General features: G+C 44.0%; 1 protein-coding gene across 2 annotated transcripts in view; it reads left to right on the top strand.

The window, feature by feature from the left end:
- Positions 1-22,324, top strand: part of LOC311140828 (ras association domain-containing protein 3-like) — a 71,465-nt gene that overhangs the window by 34,290 nt on the left and 14,851 nt on the right. Inside the window, exon 1 of one of the 2 annotated variants that reach the window (XM_084176078.1) lies at positions 3,693-4,076. The exons of the other annotated variant lie outside the window; for it this stretch is intronic. Within the exon in view, the coding sequence (XP_084032204.1) occupies positions 3,954-4,076 (123 nt within the window). The 5' untranslated portion in view covers positions 3,693-3,953. Of the gene's footprint in view, positions 1-3,692; positions 4,077-22,324 lie in introns of those variants that run through there. 2 annotated transcript variants of the gene reach the window in all.

Here is a 22,324-nt window from a genome sequence, read left to right as displayed (position 1 = left end):
AGCAATGGTTATTAATTGTACTGCAGGGATGGAACGTAAATCGAAGAAAATTGAGGTTGTGGTGGCAGCTGCAGAGAGGTACTGTATTTGGGTGTGCGAGACTTAACATCAGAAGAGTTACAGGGTGTGTTAAGTGGTGATGTCTCATCCTTTCAGGTTGAGGGCATGAGGTAGGAATACATAGATTTAAATAATGGAGTAGGGTGGTGTTAATTGTTTATTTTTGTTTTTTGTTTATTTAATTATTTTGTGAGTGTAGTGTTAGATGGTAGGGTATTTATTTTATTGTATTTTTCAAGCAAAATATAAGGGAGTTGTACTACAGTCTAGTAGGTGGCGTTAATGCAACATATTGGATGCCAACCACCGTTAAAACTCATAGAAGAAGAAGAAGAAGAAGAAGAAGAAGAAGAAGAAGAAGAAGAAGAAGAAGAAGAAGAAGAAGAAGAAGAAGAAGAAGAAGAGGGAAGGTCTTTTGAGTTTTGAAGTTGAGTCTTTGTCGGATAAAGTGAAGTTAGGATATATAAGTTATCCTGTGCGAGCTTATGTGCCGAGTACATTACCATGTTACAGGTGTCAAATTTATGGGCATGTGGCAGCAGTATGTAGGAGGGAGATTCCAAGGTGTGAGAAGTGTGCAGAAGGGCATGAGATTAAGGAGTGTGAAGCACTGGGGAAAGTGGTGGTATGTGCTAATTGTACGGATGGCCTTGGAGCTGGGGATCAGACATGTCCAGTGCGAGAGAAGCAGGTTGAGGTTTCCAGGTTAAGAGTAGAGAAGACGTTGTCATATGCGGAGGCAGTGAAGAAAGTAGAGGAAGAAGGGTCAAGGGGCGGGGGTCATGTGGTCTGAAGAGACAAAAATAGAGCTTTTTGGTCTAAACTCCACTCGCCGTGTTTGGAGGAAGAAGAAGGATGAGTACAACCCCAAGAACACCATCCCAACCGTGAAGCATGGAGGTGGAAACATCATTCTTTGGGGAAGCTTTTCTGCAAAGGGGACAGGACGACTGCACCGTATTGAGGGGAGGATGGATGGGGCCATGTATCGCGAGATCTTGGCCAACAACCTCCTTCCCTCAGTAAGAGCATTGAAGATGGGTCGTGGCTGGCTCTTCCAGCATGACAACGACCCGAAACACACAGCCAGGGCAACTAAGGAGTGGCTCCGTAAGAAGCATCTCAAGGTCCTGGAGTGGCCTAGCCAGTCTCCAGACCTGAACCCAATAGAAAATCTTTGGAGTGAGCTGAAAGTCCGTATTGCCCAGCGACAGCCCCGAAACCTGAAGGATCTGGAGAAGGTCTGTATGGAGGAGTGGGCCAAAATCCCTGCTGCAGTGTGTGCAAACCTGGTCAAGACCTACAGGAAACGTATGTAAATGCAAACAAAGGTTTCTGTACCAAAAGTTCTGCTTTTCTGATGTACAGTGAGGGAAAAAAGTATTTGATCCCCTGCTGATTTTGTACATTTGCCCACTGACAAAGAAATGATCAGTCTGTAATTTTAATGGTAGGTTTATTTGAACAGTAAGAGACAGAATAACAACAACAAAATCCAGAAAAACGCATGTCAAAAATTTTATAAATTGATTTGCATTTTAATGAGGGAAATAAGTATTTGACCCCCTCTCAATCAAAAAGATTTCTGGCTCCCAGGTGTCTTTTATACAGGTAACAAACTGAGATTAGGAGCACACTCTTAAACGGAGTGCTCCTAATCTCATTTTGTTACCTGTATAAAAGACACCTGTCCACAGAAGCAATCAATCAATCAGATTCCAAACTCTCCACCATGGCCAAGACCAAAGAGCTCTCCAAGGATGTCAGGGACAAGATTGTAGACCTACACAAGGCAGGAATGGGCTACAAGACCATCGCCAAGCAGCTTGGTGAGAAGGTGACAACAGTTGGTGCGATTATTCGCAAATGGAAGAAACACAAAAGACCTGTCAATCTCCCTCGGCCTGGGGCTCCATACAAGATCTCACTTCGTGGAGTTGCAATGATCATGAGAACGGTGAGGAATCAGCCCAGAACTACACGGGAGGATCTTGTCAATGATCTCAAGGCAGCTGGGACCATAGTCACCATGAAAACAATTGGTAACACACGACGCCGTGAAGGACTGAAATCCTGCAGCGCCCGCAAGGTCCCCCTGCTCAAGAAAGCACATATACAGGGCCGTCTGAAGTTTTCCAATGAACATCTGAATGATTCAGAGGAGAACTGGGTGAAAGTGTTGTGGTCAGATGAGACCAAAATCGAGCTCTTTAGCATCAACTCAACTCGCCGTGTTTGGAGGAGGAGGAATGCTGCCTATGACCCCAAGAACACCATCCCCACCGTCAAACATGGAGGTGGAAACATTATGCTTTGGGGGTGTTTTTCTGCTAAGGGGACAGGACAACTTCACCGCATCAAAGGGATGATGGACGGGGACATGTACCGTCAAATCTTGGGTGAGAACCTCCTTCCCTCAGCCAGGGCATTGAACATGGGTCGTGGATGGATATTGCAGCATGACAATGACCCAAAACACACGGCCAAGGCAACAAAGGAGTTGCTCAAGAAGAAGCACATTAAGGTCCTGGAGTGGCCTAGCCAGTCTCCAGACCTTAATCCCATAGAAAATCTGTGGAGGGAGCTGAAGGTTTGAGTTGCCAAACGTCAGCCTCGAAACCTTAATGACTTGGAGAAGATCTGCAAAGAGAAGTGGAACAAAATCCCTCCTGAGATGTGTGCAAACCTGGTGGCCAACTACAAGAAACGTCTGACCTCTGTGATTGCCAACAAGGGTTTTGCCACCAAGTACTAAGTCATGTTTTGCAGAGGGGTCAAATACTTATTTCCCTCATTAAAATGCAAATCAATTAATAACATTTTTGACATGCGTTTTTCTGGATTTTTTTGTTGTTATTCTGTCTCTCACTGTTCAAATAAACCTACCATTAAAATTATAGACTGATCATGTCTTTGTCAGTGGGCAAACGTACAAAATCAGCAGGGGATCAAATACTTTTTTCCCTCACTGTATCAAATACTTATGTCATGCAATAAAATGCAAATTCATTACTTAAAAATCATACAATGTGATTTTCTGGATTTTTGTTTTAGATTCTGTCTCTCACAGCTGAAGTGTACCTATGATAAAAATGACAGACCTCTACATGCTTTGTAAGTAGGAAAACCTGCAAAATCGGCAGTGTATCAAATACTTGTTCTCCCCACTGTATATACCAGTACAGTGGGATAGGCAAGCAAGTGATATGTTTCAGTAAGATTGGGTTTTTAGCGTTTATAGCAATGGTTATTAATTGTACTGCAGGGATGGAATGCAAATCGAAGAAAATTGAGGTTGTGGTGGCAGCTGCAGAGAGTGTTAATTGGTGATGTCCCATCATTTCAGGTTGAGGGCATGAGGTAGGAGTGAGTATATTTAAATAGTGGAGAAGGGTGGGGTTAATTATTAGTAGTAGTTTTGAAGTTGTGAGTGTAGTGTTAGATGGTAGGATATTTATTTGCTTAGTTTTATTTTATTTTTCATGAAAAGATAAGGGAGTTGTACTCCAGTCTAGTAGGTGGCGGTAATGCAACAAATTGGATGCCATCCGCCGTTAAACCTCATTGAAGAAGAAGAGGAGGAAGAAGAAGAAAAAGAAGGACTTTCAATGAGTTATAGTAGGCGTGTCTTCAGAGCGGCTGACAGGCAGAGCAGCCAGCCGCTCGATGGTTGCAACAGTTTGAGGAATTCTTAGTTGTTGGTTGAGGAGTGAACGGAGGATTGGTGTGGTCGAACGTTGGAAAGTATTCGGCTTTTTGGGGTTCACAAAACAAGTTTGCGGAGGTGTAGCCAACTTTCTTTTCAAGTTGTTGCTTTGCTGCTGTGGTCTGCTATTAGTTTTCCATTAGTTTTTTGATGCGGCCAAATTTGAAGAGATTAGTTTTCTCATCAAATGACGTGGACTAGCACCATGAGTAGTGGCTACAGTAGTTTAGAGGAGGACTCCGAAGAGTATTTTTTCACCGCCAGAACTTCGTTCTTCAAGAAGCCTTCTGGGAAACCAACCCAGTGCAAGGTACATGAACTTTAATTTATGCCAACGTCTCATCTGGTAGCTACTGTGTTTTGACATAAAGTTAGAAAACTGTTGTTAAATTGCTAACGTTAACGAGTTACCAGTTTCGCATGCAGTCTACTCTACAGTATTTTCAACGTAGCCAATGTTGGCAGGCAGGCTGGCTAGACATTTCAGGAGCTAACGTTGGCTATCAATTATTTGTTTAGGCTTAATCCATATTGATTTGCCAGGCTGTATGGTTTAGATTTGAATGGAGCTAATCTGATGGTGGGCAATTATAACCATAATCTGAGTGGCACGTGCAGCTAAATATTTCAGAGCCACGTGGGATCATACTTTGATAGGATAGCCATTTATGGGCCTCTCACTTTATATGTTAAACTATAGAAAACAATTAAAGTGTATAGTTGCATTTTAAACTGTGGAAGAGTTGGTTAATTGGAAACTTGCATGCCAGAGGAGACCTTGAGCCCCTGATTGGGTTAAAGCCCATGGCATCCTGACTATGGGGTCTGGAACTCATAAGTAGGTCCGTTGTGCTTATCAGTACTGGTCTGTGTCTCAGACTCAAGACTTTGCATATAATGTAACAGTTATTGTCCTGTCACACACAACTGCATTCACCAGAGGTGAGTGTGTGTGTTCTCGCACGTGTATGTTGAGCTTGCCAATTCTGCTCAGCCTGACCTCTCATATTTCCATATGACCTTGACACAGTCATATTCCATGCCAGGCTGCGGACAGCGTGGCCCATGTAAGACTCACACACACTATGCCATGAAGGGACTTGTCCAGTAAGCATAATGCTGTGTCTTCCCCCACAATGGTGTTATTGTGGGTGAAATGTCACACAGAGGGTCTCTCATAATAGCTCCTCTAGTTAACCCACCAGCAGCTCAAATCCTACTGATTAGGGGTCTATTCATCAAGCGCCGTGTGGATGACTTAATGCATTCTTGTAAATGTACTGTACTTCTTCATGGTGCCATCGGTTATGCCACTGCTGCTGGTTTTCAATAGGTTTCATGGGCTTAGATAACTCTCCTTCCTTTCCCTCCTGATAGCACCACCACCAACATACAACAACAGTTAGGCTACCAGTTAATGATAAACCTCAGAGGGGCTAGTTAGGGTAGTTAGTTGCTTCTCCTAAGTCATTCCATTGCAATGTCTCCTCTTGAGCAATGGTTTATGCCATGTGGTGATTTATATTCTGTGTTGGCCTTGGCCCATGTTTAACCAAGAGTGCCTGTTCATTGTGGTGTGTGTGTGTCTTTACAAGTCAAAGCTTCAACATGCCTCAAGTCTTTCTGTTTACCCTTTAGCACCATGGACACTAAGGGAAATGGAGGCTCGAAAGGCTCTGACCCTGCCTGGGCTGCTGGGAAACGGCTGCAATAGACACACTCACACACAGCGGTGGCACAGCTTCTGAGTGACAGGGCCTCATAACCCTCCTCAGCTAGTCTCTGTGTCTCCAGAGTAGCTAGCAAATACTGTAGACTACTCAGTAACTCACAGCCCCCTCTCTCTCTGTATACGGAAGGATAGGGTTCTAATGGGTCTGTAGTGGAGCCATGTTATATTGATGTATAGTACATTAATCATAATAGTAGGTATTTAGTATAAGAGTGTGTATAGTATTAGTTATAGTACGTTTTTAGTAGAGCTGGGTTGGAGCCAGCAAGTGTGACTCACTTGCTGGCTCCAACCCAGCTCTACTAAAAACGTACTATAACTAATACTAAATTGGTTCCAATTTAAAATGGTGGCTGTGTAGGAGGAGAGGGCTGCTTTTTGTTTCTCTGCTCCAAAGTCAACAATGGCAGATGCTTACATAAGAGAATCACCACACATTATCTCCTCTGACAGTCTTCCTGTATAAAACTCAAACTACGGGCTGCCTCGGTCACAGAGAGGGCTGTTTGTTGGTTTGAGTGGAGGACAAGTGGTGGCTATCTGTAGTTTGTGTGTTTTTAGTTGCTGTACAACAGTAGATGTATTTCAGTCTCTCTCCTTGAGTTCTCTGTTTCCAGATGGAGAGGGTGGGAGAGGGGTCTGTCCAACAGAGGGAGGGAGAGAAACAGCCTAGTATCGGTCTACCTTAGACATCGGAAACACAGCTCTGTCCGGACCAGAGGATGTCCCAGATTAATAAAAGGGGAGGGAATCACACCCATGGTTTCCAACATTTTCTGTGGTAGCTACAGATACAGAAGCTGCTTTAGCCTCCCTTCCATTCTCTGCTGGTGGTGGGAAAAGGCCCCTTTTAGTTGGATCTCAGTCCTGCAGGCTATATTCTCGTGAGAGTACAGGAGAGGACTTTGATGGCAGCAGCAGTGTCCCCACACACACTCGGGGAGGCTGGGTTTGACTTGTCTATGACATCACCTGACAGCATGGTGTGCAAACCGCATGTCAGGACCTTGATCAACCACACAATCCATTAAAACACCCTCTCTCACGCTTCTCCCCCTCTTCCACCCCTGGTTCCTCAGCTATTGTGTTGCAGTTCCTGAATGTTCTCAGTTTTGTATCCGGTTCTCTGTCTACTGCCACTTTCAGTCCAAGTTGTGCATTATTACTAGAGGTGGGACTAACTTCCTTGCCATGTTAGTATTGTGGCAAGGAAACACAACATGAAGAGGATTGAACTTCTTTAGGAAATCAGCCCTAATGTTGAAAACAAACATCATTATGTTGTCATCCAGAGTCACATTTATTTGTTTCCCAAGTTATAGCACACAATATTTTACATACAGCAGGTTTTTAAAGGACCAAAGAGTTTGGTCTGCTTCGTGTTTTTCATTTTTGCCATGGAAAAAATATTGCGATATTTGTATCATCCTGGCCCTAATTATTACAGTATCACATTTACCACAGTTCCTCCATTTTGTCCTGCTTGTCATCTTGCTGTAGGAAATTAGAAAACGTAAACAAACATGGAATTCCAAAGTACATACAACAAACCTGTTCTCCAGACCTGCTCTTCCTCCTGGGCTGTACTGTGCTAGCGTTCCCTTAGCACTAGCCTTTGGGGAGTGGAAAGGGTCTGAGTGGAGAGAGCGAAAGAGAAGAACTCCAGGAGCCCCAGCCAATCTCACACTCACACTAGAACCTTCAGTCTGCTGTGGGTTTACATAATGGCAGCCAGACCTCTCCAGACTCCTGTTCCAGAAGGAGAAGTGAGAACGCCTGAGCGCTCTGTCTCTGTTATTCAGGGATGGGGTGTCCGTTTTTTTACAGCATACTGACAACTCTCTTAGCGTGTGTGTGAGAGAGATATATGACCCCTCCGACTTGAGTCTTCAGAACTGGAGATGAAGAGAGTTTGGAAGTGGCACTCCCAGCCTAGACAATATGTATGATCCGCTCCAGCGAGAGCTCCAATAGATCTGTGTAATTAACAAGTAAAATATATATAGAGTACTTTGTGTGTGTTTCGTTATGGCGTGTTGATGATAGGAGACAGAATAGCATGACTAAGCCTAAGCAGTGGCACAGGGTTCAAATCAAAATGTATTTGTCACATACATGCGTTTAGCAGATGTTATAGCGGGTATAGCGAAATGCTTGTGCTTCTAGCTCCGACAGTGCAGTAATATCTAACAAGTAATATCTAACAATTTCACAACATATACCCAATACACACAAAACTAGTAAGGAATGGGATTTAAGAATATATACATAAATAGACAAGCAATGACAGAGTGGCATGGACTAAGATACAGTAGAATATTATATTTCTTAAAGTGGCGAGTGATTTCAATAGGCAGCAGCAGCCTCTAATGTGCTAGTGATGGCTATTTAACAGTCTGATGGCCTTGAGATATAAGCTGTTTTTCATTCTCTCAGTCCCAGATTTGATGCACCTGTATTGACTTCGCCTTCTGGATGATAGCGGGGTGAACAGGCAGTGGCTCGGGTGGTTGATGGCCTTGATGATCTTTTTGGCCTTCCTGTGACATCTGGTGCTGTATGTGTCTTGGAGGGCGGGTAGTTTGCCCCCGGGCTCGGGGCACCACTTGAGGTACAGACTGTTTGAAGAAGAGTCGCTGAGGCTTTCATCTGTTTATATTCAGAACACAACCAACCTTAAACCCTGCTCAGCTAGACTCAGCTGTGTGTGCCTTTGCACTGTGTGTGTGTGTCCGTGGGCTCTGAGTGTTTGTGTCAATGGGTGCCATGCAGACCTGTTTCCTTCCTGCTGTTGTGAGTTTTGCTTTGCTGCAGAAAGGAGAGAATGTCAACTGTTTCTCTGTTTTCATACTTCAGCTAAACAGAGCAAGACCCACACAGCATACTCCCCCAATCCAGCCCTCGCAGCTACTGATAAAAAAAAGGCTGATATGGAAACATGCTTCTTAGTTTAGAAATGTAAAACGGGGCCTAAATAATCTAGCCTACATACCAAACAGAGCCATGTTGAAAAAAAACAGCTTGTGCTCTAAAGGTGGGTTTTACTGCAGGGAGTTAGTATGGGTGTAGGCTACTTTATGATCCGGGGCCAGTCTTGCTCTGTTATGTAGCATGACCTGCCTGCATGTTATATAAAGCACTTTAACTGTCTGCTGCTCTGTTAGTGTTCTGTTCTAGAGGAAACTCAATTTGATTGTTTTTGCAACGGCCCCTGTTGCTATCTCAGCACGCGCACACACACAGAGCAGAGCAGGCTCCTTGATAATATGATTACCTTTCAAAGACTGCCTGCGTCATGGAGCAGATTAGGTGTTTATTAAACACTGGACCCGTGTGTGTGCTCGACTACTCGTGCATGCACAACCACATCAGTCATGGAACGGACGCACTCTATGCTAGATCAAGCTTCCAGACCTACTGAACTGTATCACCTGTGGTCATGTCCCATCCTAGCAAGACCACAGAACAGGTGGTCTATGAGACACACAACCCTTCACTGTCTGTGAGAAAATCCCCCTCTCTGGACAACAAACTATCATTATCCTGAATAATACCCTGTAGTAGAACTACTGAGGCCCAATAGGAGCTGGTTCTTACTCATAGGTTGCAGAAGACACCTGGTCTACAGGTGGATATTATACACTAGGAAGGGCATCCAGGTGGTCATTTAACTGATGGGAGTCGGCCACCACCCTCTCATCTCCCCTGGCTAGGGTCAGAGGTCAACTGTCATAGAGCAGAGGGTTGTGGGTCACTATCCTTGAGGATCCCTGGCTGCCATATGCTGTTTCTGGGAGCAGTTAGAGAAATTGGCTGTGGTTGTAATTACTGTACCACCATCACACACACTACGCATGTTATCTACACACTACGCACAAGCTCCACACACACACCAGAGGAGAGCGAGAAAGGGAGGACATGCCAACAGCATAGAATGAATTAGGTCTAGTAGCTACTAGCTAGTTACACCCATTGACGTGTACTTTTAAATGTATACAGTGTATCAGCTGCTCAATCTTGTCACTTGTAGGTCCATGTAAGAGGGAGTGTAACAGGACGTCTTGGAGAGATGAGATTGAAGCTGCTCAGGCCAGAGTGTTGTGGAAACCCATTCTTTAATGTGGGCCTAATGTGTTTATTGCTTTGTTGATGGGTATGCCAGCACTCCCAAAACACACTCGCATGGGTGTTCCAGCCCTCACAGTATACTGAACACCATGTGCCTAATTCAAGTAAAATTGTATTTGTCACATGCAACGAATACAACAGGTGAAATGCTTACTTATAAGTCCTTAACCAACAATGCAGTTTTTAGTTAATTTAGTAAATATTTTCTTAAGTAAAAAAGTAACACAATAACGAGGCTATATACAGGGGGTACCGGTACTGAGTCAATATGCGGGGGTTCAGGTTAGTCGAGGTAATTGAGGTAATACAGTTGAAGTCGGAAGTTTACATACACCTTAGCCAAATACATTTAAACTCAGTTTTTCACAATTCCTGACATTTTAATCTCAGTAAAAAGTCCCTGTCTTAGGTCAGTTAGGATCACCACTTTATTTTAAGAATGTGAAATGTCAGAATGATTTATTCAGCTTTTATTTCTTTCATCACATTCCCAGTGGGTCAGAAGTTGATACACTCAGTTAGTATTTGGTAGCATTCCCTTTAAATTGTTTAACATGGGTCAAACGTTCCGGGTAGCCTTCCACAAGCTTCCCACAATAAGTTGGGTGAATTTTGGCCCATTCCTCCTGACAGAGCTGGTGTAACTGAGTCAGGTTTGTAGGCCTTCTTGCTCGCACACGCTTTTTCAGTTCTGCCCACAAATGTTCTATAGGAATGAGGTCAGGGCTTTGTGATGGCCACTCCAATACCTTGACTTTGTTGTCCTTAAGCCATTTTGCCACAACTTTGGAAGTATACTTGGGGTCATTGTCCATTTGGAAGACCCATTTGTGACCAAGCTTTAACTTCCTGACTGATGTCTTGAGATGTTGCTTCAATATATCCACATCATTTTCCTTCAACATGATGCCATCTATTTTGTGTAGTGCACCAGTCCCTCCTGCAGCAAAGCACCCCCACAGCATGATGCTGCCACCCCCTTGCTTCACGGTTGGGATGGTGTTCTTCGGCTTGCAAGAGCCCCCTTCTTCCTCCAAACATAACGATGGTCATTATGGCCAAACAGTTCTATTTTTGTTTCATCAGACCAGAGGACATTTCTCCAAAAAGTATGATATTTGTGCAGTTGCAAACCGTAGTCTGGCTTTTTTATGGCGGTTTTGGAGCAGTGGCTTCTTCCTTGCTGAGCAGCCTTTCAGGTTATGTCGATATAGGACTCGTTTTACTGTGGATATATATACTTTTGTACCTGTTTCCTCCAGCATCTTCACAAGGTCCTTTGCTGTTGTTCTGGGATTGATTTGCACTTTTCGCCCCAACGTACGTTTATATCTAGGAGACAGAACGCGTCTCCTTCCTGAGCGGTATGACAGCTGCGTGGTCCCATGGTGTTTATACTTGCGTACAATTGTTTGTACAGATGAACGTGGTACCTTCAGGCGTTTGGAATTGCTCCCAAGGATGAACCAGACTTGTGGAGGTCTACAATTTTTTTTCTGAGGTCTTGGCTGATTTTCTTTTGATTTTCCCATGATGTCAAGCAAAGAGGCACTGAGTTTGAAGGTAGGCCTTGAAATACATCCACAGGTACACCTCCAATTGACTCAAATTATGTCAATTAGCCTATCAGAAGCTTCTAAAGCCATGACCTCATTTTCTGGAATTTTCCAAGCTGTTTAAAGGCACAGTCAACAGTGTATGTAAACTTCTGAACCACTGGAATTGTGATACAGTGAATTATAAGTGAAATAATCTGTCTGTAAACAATTGTTGGAAAAATTACTTGTGTCATGCACGTAGATGTCCTAACTGACTTGCCAAACTATAGTTTGTTAAGAAAATATTTGTGGAGTGGTTGAAAAACTATTTTTAATGACTCCAACCTAAAGTGTATGTAAACTTCCGACTTCAACTGTATGTAGGTAGGGGTAAAGTGACTATGCATAGATAATAAACAGCAAGTAGCAGCAGTGTGTGAGAAAAAAAACATGCAAATAGTCTGGGTAGCCATTTGATTAATTGTTCAGCAGTCTTATGGCTTTGGGTAGAAGCTGTTAAGGAGCCTTTTGGACCTAGACTTGGCGCTCCGGTACCGCTTGCTGTGCGGTAGCAGAGAGTACAGTCTATGACTTGGATGACTGGAGTCTATGACAATTTTTTGGGCCTTCCTCTGACACTGCCTAGTATAGAGGTCCTGGATGGCAGGAAGCTTGGCCCCTGTGATATACTGGGCCGTACGCGCTACCCTCTGTAGCGCCTTACGTCCGTATGCCAAGCAGTTGCCATACCAGGCTGTGATGCAACCGGTCAGGATGCTGTAGAACTTTTTAAGGATCTGGGGACCTATGCCAAATCTTTTCAGTCTCTTGAGAGGGAATAGGCATTGTCGTGCCCTCTTCACGACAGTCTTGGTGTGTTTGGACCATGATAGTTTGTTGGTGAGGTGGACACCAAGGAACTTGAAGCTCTTGACCCACTCCACTACAGCCCTGTCGATGTGAATGGGGGCGTGTTCGGGCCTCCTTTTCCTGTAGTCCGCGATCAGCTCATTTGTCTTGCTCACGTTGAGGGAAAGGTTGTTGTCCTGGCACCACACTGCCAGGTCTCTGACCTCCTCCCTATATGCTGTCTCATCGTTGTCAGTGATCAGGCCTACCACCGTTGTGTCGTCAGCAAACTTAATGATGGTGTTGGGGTCGTGCTTGGCCACGCAGTCGTGGGTGAACCGGGAGTACAGGAGGGGACTAAGCATGCACCCCTGAGGGGGCCCCGTGTTGAGGATCAGCGTGGCAGATGTGTTGTTGCCTACCCTTACCACCTGGGGGCTGCCTGTCAGGAAGTTCAGGGTCCAGTTGTAGAGGGAGGTGTTAGCTTCGTGATGAGCACTATGGTGTTGAACGCTGAGCTGTAGTCAATGAACATCATTCTCACATAGGTGTTCCTTTTGTCCAGGTGGGATAGGGCAGTGAGGAGTGCAATTGAGATTGTTGATCTGTTGGGGCGGTATGCGAATTGGAGTGTGTCTAGGGTTTCCGGGATGATGGTGTTGGTGTGAGATATGACCAGCCTTTCAAAGCACTTCATGGCTACAGATGTGAATGCTACGGGATGGTAGTCATTTAGGCAGGTTCCCTTGTTGTTCTTGGGCACAGGGACTAAGTATGCCTAATTATTATGGATGGTGATTGTGACATTGAAAAACAGGTAACGGTGCAATAACTGGTGTCTTCACTGAGCCTTATTATCCCTCTCTGGGTCTTAGTCACAGCTTCGCTATGGCTGGCTGCTACAGTCACAGCCCTGCTATGGCTATAGCTGCTGGTCTCCGCCCTGGCTAGTACTGTAGCTGTGTCTGTGTGTTTAGTGAGAATGCTTTGTCTACGACTCCTGTCGGAACAGTATTCCATCAGCCACACCATTCATCTCACACTCCATTGCACCACACATGCCAGAGATGGGCCTCAGTTCAGGTTTCTATTAGAGTTGTGAGGTGAATGAGTCTCGAGGGTCTGTTGTCTCTCATGTCCAAGTTGTATGGGTTTATTCATGGTAGGAAAAGCAACCGCACACCCCCGTCCCATTCCCTCACAGAGAGTGTGGACAGGTTTGTATATGTGGCCTTGTAAACCTATAGCGCCTCTGTGTGCTGTGTTTCTGCACATGGTCAGTGCCTGACTGAGTATGGTCTAAGCATGCATTTACTGAGATACACATCCCTGCTATCACGTGTTCTTATTTCTATTTTGAATTGAGCAATTATTCAGTTCTGGACATGCTCAGGGTAAAATTGAATACTGTCTGGTTCTCAGAACAGGACCGCTACAGTTGTAGTAGGCTACTGGCGGTTATCAAGCTAATCTCTCTCTCACTCACACACACACACACACACACACACACACACACAGGCTGAGTTAATGATTGTCACAGGAGAGTAGGCTATAGTTAGCTAACCGGCAGTCGTTCATCATTAACTAACTGCCTTTAGGCCAATATTATTAACAGACCTTCAGTTTCCCAATGAGAGGCTTGTCACTGTCTCAACTCTCCATACTCCAGGTTGAAAGCCTTTCATCAACGTTGATTTAAAGTAGTGCAGTGCAGTTCTGATCGTCAGAGTTTAGTCTACAGTTGTAGAGTATTAGCCTGTTTTGATTGGCTTGGAACAGTTAATACAGTAGTTTCCCACAGGTTCAGTGTTTGATGTGACAGTCTGTACCGTGCAGCCAAGGACCTTGAGAATTGATTTTCCGCTGCAGATTCCCTGCAGCCGTGCTGACTGAGTGGGCTAGCCTGGTGCCGTGAGTGTTGTTGCCCTTGTTACGCTCTCTGCAGTATGGTTCCTGTCTCGTCTTTGCGAAGTGAGTGTTAGACATGATGGAGAGATTGGGTCAATGCTACTTCCATAGACTAGCTCTACAGGCTAGCTCCCTGCCGATTCATACCTCCGTGACAGTTTTGATGATACATACTGTAGGTCTGTGTAGGAGTGTTAGTCGGACAAAGTCTACTTCCTCCCTGAGTGAACCACATAGGATCACATCTGCTCAGACGTCCCCATGTCCCACATACTGCTCTCCCGTTTGTGTGTTATATTGTGTTCCTGTCTCTTGCCACAGACACACCTGTTTTTCGTCCCACTATTTATTCCCTTTATTATCCTCATTGTGTTGGTCTATAGGAATGTTTTCCATGTTACTGTAATCAGACCTGTCTGAAGCCAAGCCTGTTTTATGTCTCTGAGATGGAGATCCACTAGAGAGAGAAGTGGATCAGGAAGACAGAGGAACAGTGCTGGGCCTAGTGCTATTTGTTACACTGCATTCCCCATGTGTCTCCTATCGCTCAATGCCATGGCATAGGCCTAAGCTACATACTATAGCGAATGTGTGTGTATTGTGTGGACCTCTCCCCCTATGGGCCTCTCTCACATTAGGCTGACAACATGCTGACCCAGCACAGTGGTTTGAGGCATGATGAATCCTCCCCAGGCAGTTAATGTGAACTGTCAATCATCCCTGTCTCCCTAGGTAACAGGTCTGTGTGTGTCCAATTTGTAAGTCGCTCTGGATAAGAGCGTCTGCTAAATGATGTAAATGTGTCTGGTCTGCAGTGCAGAAACCCAACAGAGGAAGTCTGGGTTATTGTTGGCCTGGGTTCTCAAAGGACTGGCCTTCTGTTCACATAGGTGCCTTTCAGTGCTGTGAAATGTTCTATTGCCTTACAAACTAACATAGCTACTGAAGAACAGGGAAGTCTGCCTTTCATAATGTCACATCTCACCACCCCATTCTTACTTCCCATTGCTGTAACACACACACACACACACACACACACACAGTGTTGGGTAACAGGGGCGGATCAGATGAGGTGATGGGGGAGGACTGGGTGTGGTAAAGTAAAGGCCTGAGGAGCTGAGAGGTGGGAGGAAGTAGAACAGTCTTGTTATTGGACCACAGTGATGTAATGTATTTATTATAGGCTTAGGCTACGCGCTGCAGTTATGAAACCTGTCTACCCAGTCAGTCATACTCCGCACACTGATGTTAAGCCTATATTTCAGGAGTCTTAGAATAACAATAACTGGGCTGGAACATCCTGGCAAGAAGCCACTTGTGGTTGCGGGATAAAGAGTTGCGTTATCAGCACTGTCTAGTGTGGTGAAGCTATACAGCAGTGGGAGAGCTGAGTTGGAGGAGGACTGTACTAGGGCTGACCCCATTTTGTCGACTGGTCGATTGTTTGGGCAATAAGCTTTTGGTCGACCAATAATGTTTTTAGTTGAGCAGTTACAAAAAAAAGTTTTTATGGAACATGTCTTGATTGACGCCTGTCTGTGGACTAATCCATTGTAGAGGTCGCGCCGATGGCTCACCAGTAGTACATTTACCGTTAATTCCCATAATTTCTAATCTACAATGTTTGTTTGGTTACTGTAATTTCTGTTAATGCATTCAATATATTATTATTATTATTATTATTATTTGTTTTTTACAGTTTTCATTGTCGGCGTGGACACGTTGTTTGCAGAGCGCACAACCTAGGCTACACTTTTTGGTTTGTTTCATTCCATTTACGAGTTGTCAATTTATTCATTGTGTTTTATTTGGAGCGCTCCTGTCTATGAGTAAGGACGTGCACCTGATTACGCGTAGAAGTAGGCCTAGGCTACCTGGCCTGCGCTCAAATGTAGGCTTATAAATGTGCCCATTTGGGGATCGTATTTATGATTATCTTAACTCACCACCACTAATGAGCTGTGGAGCTTCTCAAAGTAATTTTTTCTTCACCTCAAACAGCAAGTAAACAAGGTCTGTTTTTACATCCATTGAGAATGACAATAGTTCCTCAATGTAGCCTGTTTGAAAAATTGTTCCAGCTTTCTCCGTTTAGATAACCAATCAGCTTGAAAGGGGAAAAATATTGTCATGCTCTGATATGTCATAAAATAGGCCTACCTGATTACTTCTTATCCCTTGCACAAATAGACTACATCTGTGTCTGTCCGGAGCTCACTGGTGTGGGGAAACTCTGAGGGCCCAGAATATTTTATACAATGCTGCAAGTTTGTTAGCACAAGCTTCCTGCTGGACCAAGTTGATAGTTGATACAATGTTTCAAGTTCCTTGCAGACAGGCCATGTTTAGCCAATGTGAATTATTTTTATCAGGATCTTTTCTAACTGCAGGCTGCAATATTTTTATTTGTTGACTTTATGTAGGGACTTTTTATAAGTTACAATATGTAAGTTACTTTTAGAAAAGTATAATTTTAATTTAGAAATACTTTATTATAAAATAATGTGCATATGAAAATCATAACTGGCAGGCAGATGGGTATAGATGGTAAGATAAATTGGGACTCCAAATAGAAAAGGTTGCCGTCCCCTGGTGTAGCCTATTACCGGCAACTTCGGAGCGTGATGGCAGAATCTGCGAAGGCCAGCGGCAGCGGGAAGAGGTGGTTCAGGAACAGGTTTTTTTCTTCTGGTTAGGCTATCTTGATTTCTGACTCACTCTTGAGTAATTTGTGTGTCTTAATTATTTAATCATAGTGTGCTTAAATCATCAGACAAGCTCAGTAGCCTACATATAGATTTTATTAAAACACATAGGGTGTGTCTAATTAGGTCTGTCCCCAACAAAAAAATTATAATCTTGTCCTGTTCTTTCGACCAATCGATTGGTCGAAATGTTTAAACAAATGTTTTCATATATAGACAGACAAACACTGTTTTAATTAAACCCAACTACATACAGTGGGGAGAACAAGTATTTGATACACTGCCGATTTTGCAGGTTTTCCTACTTACAAAGCATGTAGAGGTCTGTAATTTTTAACATAGGTACACTTCAACTGTGAGAGACGGAATCTAAAACAACAATCCAGAAAATCACATTGTATGATTTTTAAGTAATTAATTTGCATTTTATTGCATGACATAAGTATTTGATACATCAGAAAAGCAGAAGTTAATATTTGGTACAGAAACCTTTGTTTGCAATTACAGAGATCATACGTTTCCTGTAGATCTTGACCAGGTTTGCACACACTGCAGCAGGGATTTTGGCCCACTCCTCCATACAGACCTTCTCCAGATCCTTCAGGTTTCGGGGCTGTCGCTGGGCAATACGGACTTTCAGCTCCCTCCAAAGATTTTCTATTGGGTTCAGGTCTGGAGACTGGCTAGGCCACTCCAGGACCTTGAGATGCTTCTTACGGAGCCATTCCTTAGTTGCCCTGGCTGTGTGTTTCGGGTCGTTGTCATGCTGGAAGAGCCAGCCACGACCCATCTTCAATGCTCTTACTGAGGGAAGGAGGTTGTTGGCCAAGATCTCGCGATACATGGCCCCATCCATCCTCCCCTCAATACGGTGCAGTCGTCCTGTCCCCTTTGCAGAAAAGCATCCCCAAAGAATGATGTTTCCACCTCCATGCTTCACGGTTGGGATGGTGTTCTTGAGGTTGTACTCATCCTTCTTCTTCCTCCAAACACGGCGAGTGGATTTTAGACCAAAAAGCTATATTTTTGTCTAATCAGACCACATGACCTTCTCCCATTCCTCCTCTGGATCATCCAGATGGTCATTGGCAAACTTCAGATGGGCCTGGACATGCGCTGGCTTGAGCAGGGTGACCTTGCGTGCGCTGCAGGATTTTAATCCATGACGGCATAGTGTGTTACTAATGGTTTTCTTTGAGACTGTGGTCCCAGCTCTCTTCAGGTCATTGACCAGGTCCTGCCATGTAGTTCTGGGCTGATCCCTCACCTTCCTCATGATCATTGATGCCCCACGAGGTGAGATCTTGCATGGAGCCCCAGACCGTGGGTAATTGACCGTCATCTTGAACTTCTTCCATTTTCTAATAATTGCGCCAACAGTTGTTGCCTTCTCACCAAGCTGCTTGCCTATTGTCCTGTAGCCCATCCCAGCCTTGTGCAGGTCTACAATTCTATCCCTGATGTCCTTACACAGCTCTCTGGTCTTGGCCATTGTGGAGAGGTTGGAGTCTGTTTGAGTGTGTGGACAGGTGTCTTTTATACAGGTAACGAGTTCAAACAGGTGCAGTTAATACAGGTAATGAGCGGAGAACAGGAGGGCTTCTTAAAGAAAAACTAACAGGTCTGTGAGAGCCGGAATTCTTACTGGTTGGTAGGTGATCAAATACTTATGTCATGCAATAAAATGCAAATTAATTACTTAAAAATCATACAATGTGATTTTCTGGATTTTTGTTTTAGATTCCGTCTCTCACAGTTGATAAATTACAGACCTCTACATGCTTTGTAAGTAGGAAAACCTGCAAAATCGGCAGTGTATCAAATACTTGTTCTCCCCACTGTATGCACTGAGCTTGTCTGATGATTTAAGCACACTGTTTGATTAACCTCTTAAGGATCTAATTGCCTGTAGCTCAGGACCTGAAGCAAGGATATGCATATTCTTGATACCATTTGAAAGGAAACACTTTGAAGTTTGTGAAAATTTGAAATTATTGTAGGAGAATATAACACATTAGATCTGGTAAAAGATAAGACAAGCGTTTTCTATTTATTTTTCATCTTTGAAATGCGGCAGGTAGCTTAGTGTGTAAGAGCGTTGTGCCAGTAACCGAAAGGTCGCTGGTTCTAATCTCCGAGCCGACTAGGTGAAAAATCTGTCTGTGCCCTAAAGCAAGGCACTTAACCCTAATTGCTCCTGTAAGTCGCTCTGGATAAGAGCATCTGCTAAATTACAAAAAAAAAGAGAGAGGCCACAATATAATATTGCAGTTTAGGCGTAATTTAGATTTTGGCCACTAGGTGGCAGCAGTGTGTGTGTGCAAAGTTTCAGATTGATCCATTGAAGCATTGCAATACTGGACTATTTCGTATCAAGTCTGCCCAAATGTGCTGAATTGGTCAATTGATACATTTTCAAGTACTTAACTATAGAGAACACATTTTGTATTACCATATCATTTTTGTAAGTTTACACACTCCCAGGAATGTCATACATGATGGATCATTAGCTTATACACTAACTTTCACACATCTAGATGGCCGGGCAGGGTGGGTGTGGAGCCAGAGACTGCAGGGGTTCAAACTGCAGAACCCAGTTCCTACATTTTTTTGACTATAAAAATCGATTTGATCAAACAAAACTATGCTACATTTTATCTCTGGGACCCATAGGATGGCAAATCAGAGCAAGATTACTGAATGTAAGTACATTATTTACCTTCAGAGGTGAATGTATCAAACCAGTTGCCGTGATACGTTTTTTGTTGTTGTGCACTCATCAAACAATAGCATGGTATTTTTTCACTGTAATAGCTACTGTAAATTGGACAGTGCAGTTAGATTAACAATAATTTAAGTTTTCTGCCCAGATAAGACATGTCTATGTCCTGGAAAGTTTGCTGTTACTTACAACAGTCATGCTAATCACATTAGCGCACGTTAGCTCAACCGTCCCGTATACGGGACACCGATCCCGTAGAGGTTAAATAATGAAGACTCAAGAAAGAGCCCGATGGTCACACTGTGTTAAAAACAAATGACAGCGAGTGCCTGTGTGACTGGCGCACCTTGTCTCGCTCTCCTCCCTTCTGCAGTGTAAAGTTCTTGCAGGAAATCATGCACAGAACGAGCAGTATGGCTGGTGGCATTGTCATGCTGGAGGGTCATGTCAGGATGAGCCTGCAGGAAGGGTACCACATGAGGGAGGAGGATGTCTTCCCTGTAACGCACAGCGTTGAGGATGCCTGCTATGACAACAAGCTCAGTCCTATGATGCTGTGACACACCGCCCCAGACCATGATGGACCCTCCACCTCCAAATCGATCCTGCTCCATAGTACAGGCCTCGGTGTAACGCTCATTCCTTCGACGATAAACGCGAATCCGACCATCACCCCTGGTGAGACAAAACCGCGACTCGTCAGTGAAGAGCACTTTTTGCCAGTCCTGTCTGGTCCAGCGACGGTGGGTTTGTGCCCGTAGGCGACGTTGTTGCCGGTGATGTCTGGTAAGGACCTGCCTTACATCAGGCCTACAAGCCCTCAGTCCAGCCTCTCTCAGCCTATTGTGGACAGTCTGAGCACTGATGGAGGGATTGTGCATTCCTGGTGTAACTCGGGCAGTTGTTGTTGCCATCCTGTACCTGTCCCGCAGGTGTGATGTTCGGATGTACCGATCCTGTGCAGGTGTTGTTACACGTGGTCTGCCACTGCGAGGACAATCAGCTGTCCGTCCTGTCTCCCTGTAGCGCTGTCTTAGGTGTCTCACAGTAAAGACATTGCAATTTATTGCCCTGGCCACATCTGCAGTCCTCATGCCTCCTTGCAGCATGCCTAAGGCACGTTCACACAGATGAGCAGGGACCCTGGGCATCTTTCTTTTGGTTTTTCAGTCAGTAGAAAGGCCTCTTTTAGTGTCCTAAGTTTTCATAACTGTGACCTTAATTGCCTACCGTCTGTAAGCTGTTAGTGTCTTAACGACCGTTCCACAGGTGCATGTTCATTAATTGTTTATGGTTCATTGAACAAGCATGGGAAACAGTGTTTAAACCCTTTACAATGAAGATCTGTGAAGTTATTTGAATTTTTACAAATTATCTTTGAAAGACAGGGTCCTGAAAAAGGGAGGTTTCTTTTTTTGATGAGTATATATATATATATGTATGTATGTATGTATGTATGTATGTATGTATGTGTGTGTGTGTGTGTGTGTGTGTGTGTGTGTGTGTGTGTGTGTGTGTGTGTGTACTACCGGTCAAAGGTTTTAGAACACCTACTCATTCAAGGGTTTTTCTTTATTTTTACTATTTTCTACATTGTAGAATAATAGTGAAGACCTCAAAACTATGAAATGACACATGGAATTATGTAGTAACCAAAAAAGTGTTAAACAAATCAAAAATATATTTTATATTTCAAATTCTTCAAATAGCCACCCTTTGCCTTGATGACAGCTTTGCACACTCTTGGCATTCTCTCAAGCAGCTTCATGAGGTAGTCACCTGGAATGCATTTCAATTAACAGGTGTGCCTTCTTAAAAGTTAATTTGTGGAATTTCTTTCCTTAATGCATTTCAGCCAAACAGTTGTGTTGTGACAAGGTAGGGGGGTAAACAGAAGATAGCCCTATTTGGTAAAAGACCAAGTACATATTATGGCAAGAACAGCTCAAATAAGCAAAGAGAAACGACAGTCCATCATTACTTTAAGACATGAAGGTCAGTCAATATGGAAAATGTCAAGAACTTTGAAAGTTTCTTCAAGTGCAGTCTTAAAAAACATCAAGCGCTATGATGAAACTGGGTCTCCTGAGGACCGCCACAGGAAAGGAAGACCCAGAGTTACCTCTGCTGCAGAGGATAAGTTCATTAGAGTTACCAGCCTCAGAAATTGCAGCCCAAATAAATGCTTCACAGAGTTCAAGTAACATGAACTGTTCAGAGGAGACTGTGTGAATCAGGACTTCATGGTCGAATTGCTGCAAAGAAACCACTACTAAAGGACACCAATAAGAAGAAGAGACTTGCTCGGGCCAAGAAACACGAGCATTGGACATTAGACCGGTGGAAATATGTCCTTTGGTTTGGAGTCCATATTGGAGATTTTTGGTTCCAGCCACCGTGTCTTTGTGAGAAGCGGTGTGGGTGAACTGATAATCTCCGCATGTGTATTTCCCGCCGTAAAGCATGGAGGTGTTATGGTGTGGGGGTGCTTTGCTGGTTACACTGTCTGTTATTTATTTAGAATTCAAGGCACACTTAACCAGCATGGCTACCACAGCATTCTGCAGCGATACGCCATCCCATCTGGTTTGGGCTTAGTGGGGACTATCATTTGTTTTTCAGCAGGACAATGACCCAACACACCTCCAGGCTGTGTAAGGGCTATTTTACCAAGAAGGAGAGTGATGGAGTGCTGCATCAGATGACCTGGCCTCCACAATCCCCCGACCTCAACCAAATTGAGATGGTTTGGGATGAGCCGGACCGCAGAGTGAAGGAAAAGCAACCAACAAGTGCTCAGCATATGTGGGAACTCCTTCAAGGCTGTTGGAAATGCATTCCAGGTGAAGCTGGTTGAGAGAATGCCAAGAGAGTGCAAAGCTGTCATCAAGGCAAAGGGTGGCTATTTGAAGAATCTCAAATAGAAAATATATTTTGATTCGTTTAAAACTTTTTTGGTTACTACATGATTCCATA

This window comes from Coregonus lavaretus (genome assembly GCF_964263955.1).
Source record: "Coregonus lavaretus genome assembly, chromosome: 13".
Classification (NCBI taxonomy): Eukaryota; Metazoa; Chordata; class Actinopteri; order Salmoniformes; family Salmonidae; genus Coregonus; species Coregonus lavaretus.
Note: the sequence above shows the minus strand (reverse complement) of the source record. Positions and strands in the feature narration are given on the sequence as shown.